The sequence below is a fragment of the Capra hircus genome, chromosome 1 (assembly GCF_001704415.2).
Source record: "Capra hircus breed San Clemente chromosome 1, ASM170441v1, whole genome shotgun sequence".
In the NCBI taxonomy this organism is placed as follows: domain Eukaryota; kingdom Metazoa; phylum Chordata; class Mammalia; order Artiodactyla; family Bovidae; genus Capra; species Capra hircus.
Genome location: NC_030808.1, coordinates 94,310,201 through 94,331,809, shown reverse-complemented (window position 1 = coordinate 94,331,809; position 21,609 = coordinate 94,310,201). Strand labels below are relative to the sequence as shown.

Sequence of the window (21,609 nt, the reverse complement as noted above, 5' to 3'; positions counted from 1 at the left end):
GAGTCCCTTGGACTGCAAGGAGATCCAACCAGTCCATTCTAAAGATCAGTCCTGGGTATTCATTGGAAGGACTGATGCTAAAGCTCAAACTCCAATACTTTGGCCACCTCATGTGAAGAGTTTATTCATTGGAAAAGAGTCAGATGCTGGGAGGGATTGGGGGCAGGAGGAGAAAGGGATGTCAGAGGTTGAGATGGCTGGATGGCATCACCAACTCAATGGACATGAGTTTGAGTGAACTCCAGGAGTTGGTGATGGACAGAGGCCTGGCGTGCTGCAGTTCATGGGGTCGCAAAGAGTCGGACACGACTGAGTGACTGAACTGAACTGAACTGAACTCTAAGTTAAAAGAAAGAGGATTAAAGGAATTGGTAGAGAGAAGAGTATATGCAAAAATCCTTTAGAAGAAAGGCGAGAATAGAACTCAAGAGGAAGAAAGTGAGCATGGAAATGAGTAGAGGTCAGGTCATGTAGGCCTAGTAGGATTGAAGGGTTTTAAGGAGATAGGGATCTGATGAGTTTGGATTTGCATAATTTCATTCTGAATGCAGACTGGATAATTAATTAGAGGAAGGCAATATGGATTTTTGGAGATCAATTACAATGCTATTCATGCAGTAACTTTTGAGAACATCCTATGTGCCAGGAACCGTTGCTAGATGCTACAGATCAATACACTGGTGAACATGACTAACAAGGCTCTTATGGGACTGAGAGTATCTTAATGTATACAAAAATAAAATATAAGCAGTATGAATAAAGATATTGGTACTTTTAAGTTTGGGCTACCCAGGTGGCTCAGTGGTAAAGAATCCACCTGCCAGTGCGGGAGACGCAGGTTTGATCCCTGGGTCAGGAAGATCCCCTGGAGTAGGAAATGGCAACCCACTCCAGCACTCCTGCTTGGGAAATCCCATGGACAGAGGAGCGTGGTGAGCTATAATCCACAGGGTCACAAAACAGTTAGACACAACTTAGCGACTAAACAAGAACAACTTTAAGTTTAATGTGAAATATAAATTAGTATTATTATTATCTTTAATAAAGGACAAAATAGCTAAATAGAAATAATTTTTGATATTGGTTTTGGCATTAACTAGTTACCTGACCTTGGTAAAGGAATATAAGCTTTATGTTGTAGGCCTTCGTAATATTCATTTGTAAAAGAAAGAATGAGACTAGTGAACTGAGATTTCTTTTTCCACTAAAATTTTACTAATCAAATTACATAACTGAAAAAATGGCCTCATCATATTTAGAAACCTCTTGCTTCATCAAGGAAAGCTAATTCTATTTGTTCAAGTGAAACTTTAAGTGGTAAATTTGTATAGTCTTTCAAATCTATTCAAGTGATTTATAGCCTAATGATTCATAAAAATAAAGCAATGATTCATATCCTAATTACTGACTATTGAGGTATATAAAATAACTTCTTCTGTATCACAGTGATTATAATCTCTAAAGCTTATTTCACAGGCAGAGATGACAGGTTAGAAGATGTTATATTAAAACCAACTTGGAAATATGACATTTTAATTGGAAAATGTTAATGACTGTACTTCAAGAAAGTACAGAATTCCATGGCTACTCATTAAAGATTTTGAAACAAAACTCTTCAATGATAAATTCTTGGATAAACTGAATCTTTGTATCTGTACCCCGTGTGGCTTTATATATAGCTATGTATGTCATAAATGCTTTGAGGGGAAAAGTATGACAATATAGGAGAAAAACAATTACATGAGTTCTGTGTGCCATTACAATATCTAGTTATGGTAAAACATTTAATCCTATAATGAAATATTAAAATTTACTATAAAATAGTATTATTGGTTGATGACATTTCATACTTAAAAATAAAACCTAGAAATTGTAACATATTTCATCACACCTTTAGGTAATAGAAACAAAGTTCATCACAATGAATATTGCCCATTTATTGCAACAAATTTAATAATTCTTTTAGATATACTAGTTCTTATTAGCAGATCAGAACAAACCGCAAAACTATGAGAAATCTTGTTCATTCTGATTTGAAGAGTGATGGCATGGGCAATGTGCATATTTGTGAATGTGTGTGTGGGGGGTGTAGGGTGGAGAAAAATATTCCATAATTCTAAACTAACTTTTCTAACTCCCCATTCTCTGCTGCCCTGAAGGAGTACTGATGAAAAAAGAAGACGGAGATGGACAGGGGAGGGAGTAAGGAAAACAAGAAACTATACACAAAGAGGAGGGGATAAACTGAAGTAGAAACCTATAAGTTTAGAGTCAGGACAGATGGTCCAGTGTGTCACTCAATTCAGAGATGAAGGTAGGGAAGTTAATCCTCAAAGGAAGAATTTCAGTAGTTCTATCTTCTACATTTCATTTCCCCACCTCAGAAATTATCTTATTGCTTGATGAAAATGTCACTCACTTTAATATACTAAGTACTTAAATTTAATTCAATTTCTGCAGTATTTTTTGTTTGAAACCTGTTTTCAGCATCTTAGGAGTCGTGAATGACATAATAATTTTTTAAATGGTCTATTCTTTCAAGGAAGTTCTCATTTTTGATCTATCTATCCTGTACTGTGAACAGTTTTGTCCCCTTGATATATGCATTCAATAACTACATTTCCAGTGAAGGTACCTGAAGGAAGAGATTCACATATCACATAAAAAATCTTGGCTGGGACCTGCCTTGGAAGGGGACAGAAACCTGGCCAAGGCCACCAACAAGATGGCCTTATCTTCCAGACAAGAGGAGACATCATGAGCATTGCAAGCTTTCCCTTAAAAGAGAAGAGAGATCAGGTTTGGTGTGGAAGAAGGACTGTCCTCTCTCTGGTAGGAGAATAACATGATGAAGGTCTTTGCTACAACAAGCTTGGTCTGGCAGGATTTGTGGCTGGGGAAATGATGGGGCAAAGCGAACAGAAACATAGGAGCCTTGCTCCTATGGTCAGAGTTGAGAAGGTAGTGTAGAAAACATCAGTCCCATCAGGTAATTATAGGGCCGCAGCTGAGTTGGTAATAGCAGCAGCAGCAGCAGCCAGAGTAATGGTAAAAATAACAGTAACAGTTAACATCTATTGAATGTTTATTATATGCTTTGTTGTTGTTGTTTAGTTGCTAAGTTTTAATTATACATATCAAATTTTAATCCTCACAACAACAGTAATGAGGTAAGTGCCCTTTTATAAAAACTCAAACTGAGGCATAGAAAGTTTAGTTATTTGCCTGCAGTTATGTGCCTAGGAGATGAAAAGGATGTCACAAGATTAGGAAATATTAGAACATCATCAGTTCAGTTCAGTTCAGTCTCTCAGTTGTGTCTGACTCTTTGGGACCCCATGAATCGCGGCACGCCAGGCCTCCCTGTCCATTACTAACTCCTGGAGTTCACTGAGATTCACGTCCATCGAGTCATCATAGTGCGTTTATTTGCTAGTCAAACTGCCATATATCCCTTAAAAGGAATCAAATATAGGGATTTCTCTGGCAGTCTAGTGGTTAAGACTCTGTACTTCCAATACAAGAGGCATGGGTTCAGTCCCTGGCTGGGGAACAAAGATCCCACATGTTGTGGGGCCAAGAAAATAAACTATAACTTTTCGTAGGCTATCATACAATTTGTGTGGTGATTCATTGTAGGAAATCAATAAATTTGTGTACAAAGCTTAACAGGAAGCAATACACAGAGGAAATAAGTTGCTTTCTTCACTGTGTGTATGCTCAGTTGTGTTTGACTCTTTCCTCACTAGGTTAATATCTTTTCAGTCTGGAGGCTTTCTGGAATGCTGGGCACACCCTAGTTTAAATACAAAAGTACATTCCACAGTGAAATAGCTGTGTGCCTGAAATTTCAGTAACTGTTTTTCCACACCCGTTTAAATACAAAAGCACATTCCACAGTGAAATAACTGTGTGTGTGTGTGAAATTTCAGTGACTGTTTTTCTTTGCTTTTGCTGTAACCTTCACGTGCATGCTCCAATGGAGCCCAGCTCTGCAACCCCAAGGACTATAGCCCCCCAAGTCCCTCTGTTTATGGGATTCTCCAGGGGTTGCCATTTCCTTCTCCAAGGAATCTTCCGGGCCAGGGACTGGACTTGTGTCTCCTGTGTCTCCTACACTGCAGGCAGAGGCTTTACCACTGAGCTGCCAGGGAAGTCCTTGCTGTAACAGTTATTATGGCATTAAGTGGAGGGCTGAAGGTAAATATTCTTCAGTTATGAAGAAGGAAACCAGTAATTACCACACTGCTTCACTCATTCTGTGGAATGAATTATATGCTTTTCAGGCATTCTAAAGTGGCCTGACAAAATTAGGAAAAATTCTAAATACTGAGGATCTGTTTGAGATGTTAGGAAGTGTTCCATTACAAAGTATGTTTTCCTTCTCTTGTCCAAATTTAATGTTCTAGCAATGGGTTCTCCTTTCTGCCTTTATTTAACCAGCAAATAGTTTGAAACTATGCAGAACTCACCTTTGGGAGGTGTGTTTTTTTAAGAGACGGTGGCACAGAGCATTATATTTATTAATAGGAAATAAAGAAAAGATTTTCATTATAGCAATAGCAATTATAGGAAAGATGATAAACTTGGCTAGACGTCAGAGGAAAGCAGCAAAAGACCTCGAGGAAGAGAGGGTGCAGCAGGAAACAATTTACTTTGGCTTCAGAAAATTCTAGAATCTCGTGCCATAGTTTTACATTTGTTCAAATGCAAGTTTATATATTTTAAAAAGTGCTAGAAACACTAAGAATTTATTGTAATCATGCGTGAAATTCCCTAGACTAGAGCACAGTGCTTTACATACGTCAGGATATAAATAGGCGGCTTCTGAAAGTCCAGTTGTCGAGACCCCAAGTTCCCATGTGTTGGACACCAAGACACCTACCAAACTCTAAGTCCCTTAACACACGTTTAAATTCCTGAAGCCGGAAGCATACAGGCAGAAAAACCTTACAACTCACAAGAACCACTGAGGAAAAATTCATCTGTCAAGGCACATATTACATTTAAGGGATCTGGCAGAGTCTAATCCATTAAAAAAAAAAAAAAGAAAAGAAAAGCTGAGGGGACCGAAAATCCACTCAACCTCTCCCTAGAAACGGGATGTTTACTGAGTAAACAAGCGATAGCCTCAGACACACCTGCTAATCACTCCCACAGAAACCCAGGAGCCTCTATCGCCACCTACCGGTCGCATCCCGGCGCTTCTCTACAAATTCGTGACGTTCTGACGTCGGAGCCGTTGGGTTTATTTGAAACACACGCTCGACCAATCCGTCAGCGTCTGCTGGGAGGGGCGCAGCGGCCAATCACCGCCCCTCTGGAGACTCCAGCAAATGGGAAAGAGGTTGACATCACGCGCCAATCGGCATGCCTTTTAGAGAGAGCGACTCACTTTTTGAATTGGCTGTGGCCGCGGCCGGCGAGGAATGGCGGTAACAGTGAGAAGGACCTGTGCTTGAAAAGGTGGAACTTCCAGGGCGTCCTTTGAGAGTGGTGAGGGCTCTGTGGGTGCGCGTGGCGGAGGTGGGAGTGGGCCGGCGTCCCCAGAGCAGTGGGCCGCTGTGCTTGTGCCCCACGGCCCCGCCCCGGTGACCGCGAATTCCGGAGCACCCAGCCCTGGCTTCCCGGCTCTGGAAACCACCCCGCCGTCTTCCCAACAGCGGGGCCGGGTTGCGGCCGGGGGCTGGAGGTCATCCTGGCTGCTATGCTTCGTCATCTCTTGCCGGGTTGGATATTTTTTCCGAAAGAGTTTCTGGGCAAAGGGGGGAGTTGTCGGAAAGGGGGTCTTGGCAAGCCACAATGGGCTCTGCGGATCTGGGGGCCGGCAACTGTGGCCTTTGGGGGCTTATCTCAGATTACTTAGTGGTTTCAGCCTTGGATTCTTCCTGGCATCTTTAGTTTTTAGTATTTAATGTAAAATGCCAGCCCTTTGCGGCTCTCCACCTCGCGTACAGATGGGTATGGGTTTAAGGGTTAAAAGCACAGCCTCTGAAAGCGGCTCGGAATGGAATGTTTTGCCACCAACAGTATGACCTGGGGGAAGTTTATCTCTCTGCTCTAGGTTTCTTATCTGTAAAATGAGTATAATAACAGTACCTGCCCTTTAGGATTGTTGCAAAGATTAAATGAATGCAAGTAAAAGGTTTAGAACAGTGCCACAAATTGGTTAAATTAAAGTTCTTTGTTAATGACAGTATTAGGTAATGTGAACAACGTTATTGTCAATCACACCACCAACATGTCCAGTATGGCGTTTAGCTCCTCCACCCTGAAAGATGATTGCCTAAAAAAATAAAAGGAAACTTGTTTAAATGACAGATTTTTATCTTTGTTATGGAAAGAGGCATATGTTGTATTTAGTTAAAAACTCCTTGAGTATGTTCTCAGATGAAAAGTAATCTGTATGGGTTTATGAACACTGATTTTTTGTGTGTGTTTATCTTAAAAGCTTACAGAATACATGAATGTGAAAAAATTATCAGTGCTTTTCAGTTTGTAATCAGACTGTTGATACACGGTAACTTTAGCATGCATCTTTTTTCTAAATGTTAAAGCTGTTTTCCACTGTTTCCCCATCTATTTGCCATGAAGTAATGGGACCGAATGCCATGATCTTAGTTTTCTGAATGTTGAGCTTTAAGCCAACTTTTTCATTCTCTTTCACTTTCATCAAGAGGCCTTTTAGTTCTTCTTCACTTTCTGCCATAAGGGTGGTGTTATCTGCATATCTGAGATTATTGATATTTCTCCCAGCAATCTTGATTCCAGCTTGTGCTTCATCCAGCCCAGCGTTTCTCATGGTGTACTCTGCATATAAGTTAAGTAAGCAGGGTGACAATATACAGCCTTGACATACTCCTTTCCCAATTTGGAACCAGTCTGTTGTTCCATGTCCAGTTCTAACTGTTGCTTCCTGATCTCCATACAGGTTTCTGAAGAGGCAGGTCAGGTGGTCTGTATTCCCATCTCTTTCAGAATTTTCCACAGTATATTGTGATCCACACAGTCAAAGACTTTGGCATAGTCACTTCATGGCAAATAGATGGGGAAACAGTGGAAACAGTGGCTGACTTTATTTTTCTGGGCTCAAAAATCACTGCAGATGGTGACTGCAGCCATAAAATTAAAAGATGTTTACTCTTTTCAAGGAAAGTTATGACCAACCTAGATAGCATATTAAAAAGCAGAGACATCACTTTGTCAACAAAGGTCCATCTAGTCAAGGCTATGGTTTTTCCAGTGGTCATGTATGGATGTGAGAGTTGGACTGTGAAGGAAGCTAAGCGCCGAAGAATTGATGTTTTTGGACTGTGGTGTTGGAGAAGACTCTTGCGAGTCCCTTGGACTGCAAGGAGACCCAACCAGTCCATTCTGGAGGAGATCAACCCTGGGTGTTCTTTGGAAGGACTGATGCTGAAGCTGAAACTCCAATACTTTGGCCACCTGATGGAAAGAGCTGACTCATTTGAAAAGACCCTGATGCTGGGAAAGATTGAGGGCAGGAGAAGAAGGGGACGACAGAGGATGAGATGGTTGGATGGCATGACCGACTCAATGGACATGGGTTTGGGTAGACTCCGGTGATGGACAGGGAGGCCTGGCATGCTGCGGTTCATGGGGTCACAAAGAGTCAGACACGACTGAGTGACTGAACTGACTGAAAGCTATTTTGGCAATAAACTGATCATATATAGTATCATCAGTGACAATTTTACTTTTTAGTTACTTTCCTATTTTGATGGTCTTTAAACAGAGAGGCATAAGTGAAAAAATGTGAACTCATGGTATTTTTGATTTATTAAAGACTCGCTCTTACATTCCTTAAAGCAGCAATCATGTCTTGATTTTTCTTTCTTTTTTTAAAATTTTATTTTTGGTTGCGCTGGGTCTTTGTTGCTGCATGTGGTCTTGCTCGAGCTGTGGAGAGCGATCTGGGGCTACGCTCTTCATTTCTTGTGGTGCACTGGCTTCTCATTGTGGTGGCTTCTGTTGCCAAGCACAAAAATTCAGTAGTTGGGCCCTGGCTTCAGTAGTTGCAGCATATAGGTTAGTAGTTGTGGTGGATTTTTCTTTTTAACATCCTTTTAAGGGGACTTGAAATGAAAGCCTGTTTAGAGCCTTTCTTTTTCACTGGAAACATTTAAGTGTGAGAGAGGTAACAGAAAAATAAGGGCTGGATAGAGTTTATTATTTATTCTAAGACTCTTACTAACAACTATTGGAGCTCTCATTTGGGGAGCCTTTAAATAATGATTGATGTGGATGTGTGGTAAAACAATGAGAAATGTTCACATTGTGAATATTGTCAGTTCAGTTCAGTCACGCAGTCATGTCCAACTCTTTGCAACTTCACAGACTGCAGCACACCAGGCTTCCCTGTACATCACCAACTCCCAGAGCTTGCTCAAACTCATGTCCATTGAGTCAGTGATGCCATCCAACCATCTCATTCTCTGTTGTCCCTTTCTCCTGCCTTCAGTGTTTCCCTGCATCATGAGAATGAATAATTGTCACTCATGTAAAGACATCATCTAATAAGTTTATCACAATTGGATTTGAGTCCTGGTGTGGAAACTGAGATATAACCTACTAAGTGCAGAGCTGAGACTGGAAGCTGAGTTGCTTGACTTTGAAGCAACTAGTATAAGTTAGTGTACTTAATAATCAGGCTTAAGTCTACTATTATTAGTGTGTACCTTGTCACACTGTTTGATATCACTTTGCAGAAATGAGGCTAATAATACTTTAAACATTACTTTGTTAAAAATCTAGTGAAAGTTAGTTGTATATTTTGTTATTATGAAAATGTAGGAAAAGGTAAATTAGATCAGGTATGCACCTTTAAATAAGATATGGCCTCTTCTTTGTATTTGCCCAGTATTCTGGAAATTTACCTCAAGATAATAAACTTACATTAAAAACTCCGGTTTGAATTGATAAACGTCTATTCAGCTTTTTCTTTATTCCCTCTTTGCTTAACGTTTCAACTCCTAAGTCCTAGAAATTTAAAAAAGAAAGATTTTCTTTCATAGTCCAGGATCATAATGACACTTGTTAACTGTCTCATGAAATCTTTTAGAGGAGAAACTTTTGTAAGGTAATATGAAAATACAGATAAGGGAGCAGTCCAGTTATATATGAGAAGTTTGGAGAAATCTACAGAAGATAAGTCAAGTGGTGTGATGTGTTGAAAGACATGCTAGGTGGAGAATTGAGCCCTATTAAATGCAAGTAGGTGTGGAGTAAGTTGTTTGCAAAAATCTGGGAAATTCTTTGTGGACGGAGCAGTACAGTCCATATGGACTTGGGGAAATAGAGGAGGTGAGGTTAAATAGGTGGGCTAGGATGAAAGTGTAAACTGGATGGTGAATTTGAACTTGATTGTCTAAGAAGCCCTTCTTATGCAAGTTTGAAGGAGGGAAGTAACATGGTCACATTTATTTTTAGAACCATACCCTGAAAACCATGTGGATCGTGACCTCTGAAGAAACTGGTGATAGAGACAGTTGTCTGGAACTGTTGTTTTTCACCAAGTGGGCATTGTGGCATTGGCCACAAAAAGACTGGCTGGATCCCAGAGATACAGAGATGCTTGAGGGATCGATAGCAATTTGGGGGAGGGCAAATGAGGTAGATGAAAGAGTAAGGATGGATCAGGTTTTTGACTGGGATCATTTAGGGGATGATGGTGACATGATAAATGAAAATAGGAAGAGAAATAGTTTGGATGAGGGCAAAGGTATGGAGGGGGAGGTAGCATAATATTTATGAGTACATTTTGAGTACTTTTTGACTGTCTGGTAATATCCTGTACTTTTGTACTTTTATACATATAATGTACTTTTGTTACACTGTTATTTTACTGTATCTCTATGAGTCAGGTAAGAGTATCTTTATTTTATAGATAAAGAGCAAACTGAGCCTCAGAAGTTGATTGACTTCCTTCAGTTCAGTATTTTTAAAAAACGGGTAATGATATTTCTTGTAAGTTGTAGGTGTTAATGCTTGTTTTTGCCTAACAATTATGTTCGTTTTTTGTAATTTTATTTACTTTTTTTTTTCAGCCATCCTAGAAGAGAACAAACAATGGCTGATAATAGTGCATTAGCATCCACTACTGGCAGTACAGGCTTGGCAGACTCTTCCATTTTTGATTCGAAAGTTGCCGAAACTTCTAAGGAAAACTTATGTATTAGATCTGCCTCATGTGTTGAAGGTAAACATGTTATCTGCTTTAAAATGCCGAATCACTCTTTTAATCCTAAACTTACTGACTAGTGATTTTCTTACGATTTGACTGTAATATTGTTAAGTTAGGGTACAGGCATTCAGTAAAAATTCGTTAACAAAAACCCATTGCACTAGATTTTTTTTTATTATTGTTTGGCATTTTCCAGCTTCGAAGGAGAGGGTGTCTTGTTGGATATTGCTTTTGCTGTATGTGAGGGCAGTCTAGCTGCAATATTGTTAGCTAGAATATATTCATTTAGGACTGGTAGGTGAAGAGCCACTTCTTCCCTTTCCACTGTGTTAATGTATCTTTCATAGAGTTGTATGCACTATTTAAGAGGATGACTGCAAGTTGGTGAATGCTTTCTTTGGTTATGAAGAGTGCTAATGTTTGAATACTTTGTTTATAATACAGTATGTTTCTCTTCTGAAATGATACCTGATGAGATTTTTTTAAAAAGCCAGGAATTAAGTCATTTTAATTTCAGGGAATGTTATTATCTCAAAGATGGAAAACATTACAGATCTAGCCAAAAAGGGGTTGGAGACTACTGATTTCGATGTTAGTGAATAATAAAAGTGTTTTACTTAAACGTTTTTAATTTTAATAGAAGAAATGCCTCAGATTGAAACAAGAGTCATACTGGTTCAAGAATCTGGAAAACAAGAAGAACTTATAAAAGCCTTAAAGGTATGGAGATTGAGCTTTTTATTTTTATTTTTTAAAGAGACTATTTTCCTTCCATCGGTGCATAAATTATAGTTTTCTTAATCTCATAATTAAGTCTCTTTTCCACAGACTATTAACATAATGGAAGTCCCTGTTATAAAGATAAAAGAAAGTTGTCCTGGAAAATCGGATGAAAAATTAATAAAAAGTATTGTTAATATGGTAGGTCAAGCTTTTTGTTGCATGTGGCATGCTGCACTTCCTTTGATTGTGTTCTATAGTCCACTTAATGGTGATTGGGCCTAAAGTAGACGTGAGGTATACTTTGAACACTCTGAAACTATATTAATGAAAACTATGACATTTATTTTAAAATTTGGATGTTTGTGAAACCTCAAACTATAATGTTTTATAAATAATGAAATCCTTATAGAGTAATTTGGCATTGTTAAATGTAAATGACATTTCACTTATGTATTTGTGAAGATCTAATACTTTAAACTCTACTTTTTCCTCAATAATTTTATTTTATTCCAAATTCTTGCATTACTTCCACAATTGCAAGTCAATATTTGACAGTCATCAGGGAATTTACCTGACTGTATGAAATATCTCTAATTCCCTATACCAGCTAATACTAGATTGTGAGGGTTTCCATAATAACATATGCTGGGCGGCTCAAACAATAGAAATATGTTTTCTCACTTTCCGGGAGGCTAAAGTCCATGATCAAGGTGTCAGCAGGTTTAGTTTCTGTTGAGGCCTTTTTCCTTGGCTTGTTGATGACTGCCACCTTCTTGCTTTATCCTCACGTGGCTCATCTTCTGTGCATGCATATCTCCCTTGTATGTCCAGATCTCCTCTCTTATAAGGACACCTGTCCACCTCTAATACAGTCTGACTAGAATCCACCCATGTGACTTCATTTAACCTTTATTACATCTTGAAAGTCCATATCTTGAAATAGTTACATTCTGAGGTACAGGGGATTAGAACTTCAACATGAGTTTTGGGATACACAATTCATCCCTTCACATCAGCCTGAGAAGTAAAGCCCAAATATTGACTCCCCCATTTGAATTTTCTTTTAAATGGTTCTGTTCTTTTTATACAAGTCATGTAGATCCTTAACTATCTTCATTCTTTTTCATGGATGTACATTACAAAGTTGTCTTTTTAAATCCTGTGTATACAAAGTTGTAGTTGCCTCCATATTTTCTTATCTTTCTCTTATTTCCCTCATATATACTGAACTTTTTGTAGATGTTACATGTCATAGTATTTTTTTCTTTTTTTCTGACTATAATTTGTGCAGGAAGAACTATGTGTATGGCATCATTTTCTCAGTCAGAATAAAAAGCAACTCTGGATATCTTTCTAAGGCATCCTACTATCAAAATATGTGTACTTAAAAAATTAATCACCCCTATTTTTATATCCATACTAGATGCTTTATAATGGCTACCAAGTCATGTCAGAAACTTACGCCTTTATAATAATTTTCAAAATTTAAAATCTTAATGTAGAGATATGTTTATATAAATAAGTAAAGAAATATGACTTCACTATTAAGTATAATGCTCATTGTATGATTTAAAACTTAAGTTTCTACATTTCTACAAATATACAAATAAAAATGTTGATACTGAGTTGATTTGGGGGTCTTATTTAGAGAGATTTATAATTGATTTTATAATATATAAATTTTATTTCTTAATAATGCCATGGAAAAAAATCAAGGACATTAAACTGCCATTTGTAAAGATGGAATCAGTTGACGAAGTTAAAAGTTTGGATTCTCCAGAATTTGAAAATGTGTTCATAGTCATGGACTTCCAGGATTCTGTCTTTAATGAGTTATACAAGGCTGATTGTAGAGTTATTGGACCACCAGTTGTATTAAACTGTGCAGAAAAAGGAGAGGTAAGAAGGAATATATGCTTATTATAACTTTTCAAGGTTAATAAAATTTTATTAATGAATTTTTTGCAGAAAAATCTCATTAATTGTTGAGAATATGAAATATTTAGAATAGGAATAGTAGTGGCTACTCTGTAGTACTACCTTCTGTAGAACTCAGAAGTCCTTTAATCATAAATAATATGTGTGTGCGTGCGTGTTAAGTCGCTTCAGTTGTGTCCGACCGTTTGCAACCCTATGGACTTTGGCCCGCCAGGCCATGGGATTCTCTGCCCTCCCTCCTTCAGGGGATCTTCCCAACCCAGGGAACGAACCTGACCCAGGGATCAAACTCCCGTCTCTTACATCTCCTGCATTGGCAGGCGGGTTCTTCACCACTAGCGCCACCTGGGAAGCCCAAAGAATATCATATGTATATACAAAATCTTAATACCTGCAGTATCTTGGGAAGAAATAATTTGCTTTAAACCTGAGTACCAAAGATGTGTATATATAAGTACATAAACTTTAATTTTCTTCCACATAGAACAGCTACCACAATTGCATTTTTATCAGTTTCTACTGATAAATTAGGGAAATTACTTTTTGTTTTTGAATAGCATTTCATTCAAGTTGTAGCAGAGGTTATACATATTTTATTGCTCTGTTTTGGCATTCTTAAGCTTGCCTTAGTAACTTTAAACTGCTTGGATCTTTGTGCTTCTTTTATTATAGATACTAATGATGAGCACATGATAATCTTTTAGTTCTCTGTTTTGATTCAGAAGTCTTGTTTTTAAAAAACACATAAACATTTTAAAGGCCAAGATTATGGAAAAGTATATTTCTGCCCAATAGTGGGAATTAAATTTATATCTGTTTTTAAGCATTCTCTTTCATATATAGATAGATAAAATCATTTGTTAAATTATTTACTATCTCCATTTTTTAGCTGAAAAGTTAGAATCATATTTGGTTCAAGTATATGTATGATCAGTATTTATTAGAAAAATATTTTTGACCTCTTTTAACTTTGCTTTTAACTTAACTTTGAAGCATTTACAGTAGTATATGGAAATCTTTTATTATAGACAATACCTCATGTATCAAAGTACATTTTGGAAACAAAGGTTTGGGTATGGATATTTATGTTTTATTTGGCAGTAGTAAAGTGTGTTTAGATTATGTGTATCAAATATGATATGGGAAATCATGGGAACTTTTATTGTGAAATTGATCCTTGTGATTTCTTGCATGTTGAAAGATGCAAGTATATTTTGGGGTTTGGAGTTTTAAATGGCAAGAGAGGGAAATATGTTTAGTTTAGAAAGATGTGTTCTATTTTTGCTGTAGAGAGTCTCACAGATTTAAAATTGTATCCTTCAGCCTCTGCCATTTGCATGTCGCCCACTCTATTGTACCAGCATGATGAATCTAGTACTATGTTTTACTGGATTCAGGAAGAAAGAAGAACTAGTAAGTATTTTAAAACATTCTAGTCAAAGAATATTTTCTCTAGAAAAATAAATTTAAATTTGCCTTTTTTTGGTAGTTGTATCATGATTTTATTTTTAAAATATTGAAGGAGAAATTACTGTGAATGTGAAGTGAAGTGAAGTCGCTCAGTCGTGTCCGACTCTGCGACCCCATGGACTGTAGCCCACCTGGTTCCTCCATCCATTGAATTTTCCAAACAACAGTACTGGAGTGGGTTGCCGTTTCCTTCTCCAGGGGATCTTTTGACTCAGGGATCAAACCTGGGTCTCCCGCATTATAGACAGACGTATTACCGTCTGAGCCACCAGGAAGCCCACTATGAGTATGAAAGGGGTCTTAAACTTTGTGAATAAACACTCTGAAGAGCCTTGTGAACAAACAAATGTTTTGTCTAGGGTGGCTAGTCTTGTGAATTAGAAATTGTCTTTTTAAGTATTTCATTAGCATATTATTTGAAGTTTTTGTTTATGCATTGCCATATTTTATTATATATATCTAGTCTTAAAGTATTCTCATTGCTCTAGAGAATTCATAGAAATTTCTTTCTTTGATCTGTAAAATTATTTATGTTGGAGCTAATGCCTGGCATGCTGCAATTTATGGGGTCGCAAAGAGTCAGACACGACTGAGTGACTGAACTGAACTGACTGAATGGGGTATTAATATAATTCAGTGGGAAGAATCTTGATGTGATGACAACCTGGCTTTTAAAAAGTAATAATTTGAGGACATACATTTTTTTGGGACACAAGCCTGTTGTGTCCCCCTTTGCCTGGCAAAGCAACAAGCTTTTTTACTTCACCACCCACCTCTGAGAAGTAATATATTTACTTTTTCACTTGTGTGAAAGCCAGTCTTTAATTAACTTAGTTTTGTATGTTAATCTTAACTAGCTTATCTCTCTGTATGATTTTGCCTATGCCAGTAAGGCAGATGAATCTTTAATTTTTTTAACATAAACTTTATAAAAATTCTTTCATGTACCTGATAAATAGAAATCAGTATATGCTAAATGAACTATAAACATCATTTAAAATTTTGTTTATATTAATCAAAAAAAAACCAATGTTTACTTTTTCTTTTGAGGTCAGATTGGTGACATTGGTTCATCACATGGGTGGAGTTATTAGAAAAGACTTTAATTCAAAAGTTACGCATTTGGTGGCAAATTCTACACAAGGAGAAAAATTCAGGGTATGTAAATTTTAGTATTTTTGTGCATTTCAATATAGCACTGTTTGGTAATGGATTTAATGAAAGTGTTCTCATTTTGTCTATTTCTCTCACAATTTATTGAGGATCAGAAATTCAATTTTTGCTATATGTGTGTTTAGTAAAAAATTTTAAATCATAGGAGTGTGGCCCCTGAGGTTTGAAGGAGGCAGTGGAGCTTGAGTTAGGTCTTGAAAGATGATTAGGATAGTGGAGGTTGGTAAGTGAATAACATTTTAGATGAGTAATATTAGGAAAGAATTACTATGAGCGTTGGTGAGTAAGGGGGTCAGAAGGTGATGAGGGTAGGTATTTTTCTCTTATCTAGAGCAGAACTTTGTTCTTATAAAATAGTTCCAACATTTAACTTGTGAAAATTATAGAACAGGAGAAAATACTTTTATTGGGATTAAAGTATTAGTTCAAGATTGCACTTGAAGAGTTTATCACTTTGTTCTCACCCTCCATCAGTGTATATATATAGCAAATGGTAAGTTTAGGGTAATCTTGAATTCCTGGGAGGTATACTTAGAATTCATATCTAAGATTTGGTGACCTAATCAGATATATTCTCTTAAACTCTTAGTGCTATCATGGGGGTTAATACTTCTAAGTAGACACAGAAATAGAAATGTAATAAAGGTGAACTGAATCAACTTGGGAGATGTATTTATTTAAAATAAAATGAAACAGCTTGGACCTTGTGGAACTTGTTTTGGAAGTTATTTTAACCTGGATTGTATGATGGAAAGATAGTTTTTTCTTTAATTTTTCTTTATATTTTGTTACAAAGCAGATGGGCAGTGATCTAAGAATGTAATTATAATTGTTCATATCTTATAAGAATGCAGTTATTTAAGGTAAAAATGCATCATAATTAATGTTTATGTTTTTAGGTAGCTGTGAGCCTGGGTACTCCAATTATGAAACCAGAATGGATTTATAAAGCTTGGGAAAGGCGGGATGAACAGTAAGTATTTAGAAATTCAGTTGTTAATTATGTGAATCAGTCACATGTCATAAGGAAACCCATGTGCCCAAAATTCATAAATTAATATATGAAAAGTTAATTCTGTCTTCGTGAAGCTTAGGGAATAAAGTATAGGAGGAACAAAATTTTTTTTATTATTATTATAGTTATTGAAAATGGAAAGACATCTATGATATCTTTGAACTTTATAAAATAATTTAATAACCAATAAAAGCATTCTAAAATTATCAGGTAATAGCTTACTGCATCTAGATGGTTGGGTTGTGCTATATTTTTTCTTACATTTGTCTGGTTACATTTTAAGTGGTAATTGCATTTCATAACCTTTTTAAGCTTTCCAGTCTCACAATTCCTTGCTCATGTACTTGATTATTACTTAAGATTTTATGAAACTGTAGAACCCCTGTAATACATATAAAATTTCATGTACAGAGCAGATATTTGCATCTTTAACAATTACCTGTGATTAAACTGTGTGGGAAGTTACTTCTGGGATGACTGAGGACGCATCAGTTTTTTTTTAGCTGTAGTTTTTATGAACATTTCAGGACCTAATGTAAAATATTTTCAATAAATGGATTATGCTAAAACCTTGAAAGTTACTGTAGATTTATAAATTGATCTGCTTCACTTATATTGAATTTCAGTTAAGCTGGTTTTAGAAGAGTGTACTTTGTTTTTAGGGACTTCTGTGCATCAGTTGATGACTTTAGAAATGAATTTAAAGTTCCTCCATTTCAAGATTGCATTTTAAGTTTCCTGGGTTTTTCGGATGAAGAGAAAACCAATATGGAAGAAATGACTAAAATGCAAGGTAGAATTCAGCATAATTTAAAAGCTAACATATTTTATTCCCTACTCCTGCTAATCACTTCCTTGAGAATATGTCTCTTTAAAAAATTTGGGCCTGGGGATAAACAGCTGGTCTTATGTATGCTTGTATGCTTTCCTCTTTAGGAGGAAACTATTTACCAGTTGGAGATGAAAGATGCACTCACCTTATAGTTGAAGAGAATATAGTAAAAGAACTTCCATTTGAACCTTCAAAGAAACTTTATGTTGTGAAACAAGAGGCAAGTAATTGTAAAATAAGAGTGGTTTTTTAAAAACATTAGTAATAGCTTTTCTGATGAGATAAATTCTTAATTAAAGTCTTCTTTCCACTAGTGGTTCTGGGGAAGCATTCAAATGGATGCCCGAGCTGGAGAAACTATGTATTTATATGAAAAGGTATGCTGTTTGTCCCTTTTTTCATTTGTTCTGAGAGCTTGATTGTATGAAGACGACACTTTTTTATTCCAAAAGAACCTAGGATAATTAGCACATAGATCATGTTTTTTTGTCATGTTTAGGAATGTCAGAATAATTAAACAGTTGGATATTGAGGGATAGTCTATGGAGATTTAATGTATTGAATCTTATTTTAATCTCTGTCATTCTATGTTAATTCTTGGTGATACCATTATAAACCATAACATCCCTATCTTCAAAAACTTAGAACCTTAAAGGAACGAGAGATGTGCATACAATTACAGTACACAATGAAATGTGCCATAATTGAGCAATGTATGTATTCTAACCACTAACTAACTCAGAGACTCAGGGAGGATTGAAAAGAGCAAATAAATGCTGAGCCATCTTCCTTGGCTAACTTAGTAAGGAAATTCATGTTAGACAGCAGGTGGGAGAGGGTATGAAAGCTTAAAAGTACATTAAAAGTATGGCTTCAGAAAAGCGTGTGGGAAAGAAGGCCAACAGATAAAGCTGACTAAATAGGCAGAATCAAGTTTTTAGTATGTTAAAGCATTTTGATTTGTCCTGTAAGTATTGGAGCAACTGAAGAATAGGGATAGATGTCATTTAAAAAAATGACTGTAGTAGAAGGAATTATAGGCAAGGAAAATTTATTGCTGGATCTTGGTGAAAATAGTGTTGTTCACCAGAATGTGACAGAAAGATATAGAAGCAGGCTTCAAGGGAAAATTTACTTCAGTTTGGGATTTAATAATTTTGAATGGAATGTTGAAGGTGAAGTATAAAATCTAAATATATATACTGTTGTGTTCTCTTTGGGCCCTTATTCTCAATATAAGTTTCTGAGCCTAAAGTTTAAAAAATATGCCTCAGATTGCAAGAGAGAACTCTGAGAGAGTTCTCAAGAGAGAACTCAGTGGTAGGACTTCCCTGGCAGTCCAGTGCTTAAGAACCCGCCTGCCAATTCAGGGAACATGGATTTGATCTCTGGTCCGGAAGGATTCCACATGCTGTGGGGGAGCTAAGCTCATGTGCTACAACTACTGAATCCCACAAGCCTAGAGCCCGTGCTCACCTCAATTCGTGAAAGCCCTTGTGCAACATCGTCAATGCATTTTTTTTTCTTTTTTCTTTTTTGTCAATGCATTTTTAAAGACAGTACAGTTTTAAAAAAAATCAAGTGGTATTTGAGAAATATTGAAGAGCACTGTATCCAGGCACTGTGCTAACTCCCAGAGATACAGTGAACAAAATATGAATGAATGGTCCCTGCCTCCCCGGAATTTATGGTCTAATGGAGAGTAGATTATAAACAAGCTTATAGGCAAATATGTAATGGTAATATTACTGTGGAGAAAAAGAATTAGGTGTTAGTGGTTAGACAATTACAATAGTCCTTTGATTATTATGTTTTATGAAGCAGCCGAATTATGTGGAAAAATGTGTAGTTGTAAAATTATTGTGCAAAACCCAGATTTTATCAGATTCTTAAGTGTGTTTTTCTTTTGTTCTTGTCTCAGTAAAGAACCACAGAAGTAAAATTGAGCTTTTGTGCTTTGGATTGCAGGCTAATACACCTGAGCTCAAGAAATCAGTGTCACTGCTTTCTCTAAATACCCCAAACAGCAATCGCAAAAGACGTCGTTTAAAAGAGACACTTGCTCAGCTTTCAAGAGAGGCAGACTTATCACCTTTCCCTCCCCGTAAGCGCCCATCAGCTGAACATTCCCTTTCTATAGGGTCACTCCTAGATATCTCCAACACACCAGAATCTAGCATTAACTATGGAGGTAATTCACATTTTTAAATCTTTAAGTTTAGTGGAATAGAATAATTATTAGAATGTAGATAAATCCGTACGACAGTGACTGGCCTTTGTCCTAGCTGAGGCACGTGGAAATGCTTAGATTTAACAATTGCAGGCTATATACTAAGTGTTTGTATGTTTTGTGTGTTTATAAGATAAGTTTTATTGCTCCTGTTTTACAGATGACTGTACTGAGATTAGAGAAGTAAAACTTGTCTAGAGTCACACAGCTAGAAAGTGATAGAGCTGTTCAGAGAGCAGATTGTTAACACAAAGAATCACAGGAGATGTCATATGAATAATGGAGAAAATAGGTACAATGAAGTCAGAAAAAGGTGAACTTACTTTGTTTATCAGCTGATACAGGAAGCTGCATATAATTAGTTCTTGTACCTTGATCTTCAGTTTTTTCCCCTCTTTTTTTTTTTTCAGTCTGCACACAAGTGTGTTGTTTTCTAATTTATGAAATAATCAAAACCTTCCCTTGACTTCATAATACTCTCCACTGACTATCCTATTTCTCTCTTCCCTTTCATATAACTACTCTTGAAGGATTTATCTTGATCCATTGTCTCATTTCCTTTCTTTTTACTGTCTTCAGTTCATTCCAGTTGAATTTCAGTGCTCTTGCTGGGGAGCCTGACAGTTTTCGTATAGTCAACAGCATTCACATGAGCAGCTACTCCTTCCTGGACACATTTTAAAATTTTGGCTTTTGTATATCACTCATTTGTCTTTCTCCTTGGCCTAACTTACCTTTCCAACTCTAAATGTGGAATGTTATTCCTGAGTCATTTCTTTTCCATTGAATTCTTCCTAAGTGATCTCTTTTAATTCTATGGCTTTTCTTTCTATAGCTGATGATGCCCAAATTTGAGGTTTTTCCTGTTCAACTGTATTCTTCACACCTCCTTGTTCATGTCTAATACACAAGCTGTTCTTCACATAATCACATTAGAAATCTTGATTCAATCTCTATTCCTTTGTTACCCTTCCTTTATCAACCTTTTCTCTCTGTGTTGGAGATATCTCTCTTAGATAATTGCAATGGTCCTTTAGATGGTCTCCCTATATTCATCTTTGCCTTTCTACATTCAGCACTTAGAGAGGTCTCTAAAAACATGTAAATTAGCGCATGCTGTTCTCTGCACAGACAGTAAGCTCTGTATTGCCACAGCTTCAGGTTCCTGGGTAACCCTTCCTCAGTTGCTTCTCCTGTCATGTGCTACTGTCCTCCACTAATGCTCTCTGGGTATTAGTCACAGTGTCTGTTATTCTTCAGATTTTTCTACTGTTAAAACCATACCTCGGGAACTTTATACTTGCTCTCCCTGTTTTAAAGAAATCTTACCGGATTCTCTGTAAAGGTAAGGCCCTGTCCCACTACTCCTTCCTACCAACCTGACTGTGGGTTGTCATCTTCAGTAGTAGTTATCACTGTTAGAAATTGTTTGTTTACTCCTTTATTGTTTTATTCTCTGCACCAGCATGTAAACTTGAAGAGAATAAGTACCTTGTCTGTCTTCTCTGCTTTATTCCCAGTGCCTGGAATAGAGTTGTTGTTTAGTCCCAGTCATGTATGGCTCTTTTGGGACCCCATGTACTATAGCCCACCAGGTTCCTCTGTCCATGGGACCTCCTAGGCAAGAATACTGGAGTGGGTTGCCATTTCCCTCTCCAGGGGATCTTCTCAACCCAGGGATTGAACCTGAATCTCCTGCTCTGGCAGCTGGGTTCTTTATCACTGAGCCACCAGGCAAGCCCTTAGTATAGAACAGGTAGTCACTAAATATTCATGGAAGGAATTAAAAGTCAGTTTCAGATAGGTGTAGAAAGCTGAGCTGGATTTGAGATTTATTACAAGAGGAGCAAGAATACTTATAACAGCATACAGAATGAGTTTTTAGGAAATAGTCATATTGCTTTGAATATGGAGGAGTGAGTCTAATTAGGTTAATTGTAATTAAGAAATTAACATCTGACATTGATCTACTCTATAGACCTTCAGATTTTACTAGTTCCACTAATATCCTACCATGCTATTTG

General features: G+C 36.9%; 1 protein-coding gene across 5 annotated transcripts in view; it reads left to right on the top strand.

Annotated features, from left to right (window-relative positions):
- The window catches only part of ECT2 (epithelial cell transforming 2), a 68,055-nt gene continuing 51,812 nt past the window's right edge, over nt 5,367–21,609 (top strand). The window contains exons 1-12 of one of the 5 annotated variants that reach the window (XM_018047647.1): nt 5,367–5,496; nt 10,068–10,219; nt 10,845–10,924; nt 11,033–11,125; nt 12,644–12,826; nt 14,189–14,278; nt 15,386–15,493; nt 16,408–16,481; nt 17,186–17,316; nt 17,460–17,575; nt 17,670–17,732; nt 19,324–19,459. In XM_018047647.1, coding sequence (XP_017903136.1) covers nt 10,090–10,219; nt 10,845–10,924; nt 11,033–11,125; nt 12,644–12,826; nt 14,189–14,278; nt 15,386–15,493; nt 16,408–16,481; nt 17,186–17,316; nt 17,460–17,575; nt 17,670–17,732; nt 19,324–19,459 — 1,204 coding nt within the window. In that variant the 5' untranslated portion in view covers nt 5,367–5,496; nt 10,068–10,089. Of the gene's footprint in view, nt 5,497–5,688; nt 5,730–10,067; nt 10,220–10,844; nt 10,925–11,032; nt 11,126–12,643; nt 12,827–14,188; nt 14,279–15,385; nt 15,494–16,407; nt 16,482–17,185; nt 17,317–17,459; nt 17,576–17,669; nt 17,733–19,323; nt 19,547–21,609 lie in introns of those variants that run through there. The other 4 variants (XM_005675305.3, XM_005675306.3, XM_018047645.1 and 1 more) reach the window with 4 other exon arrangements.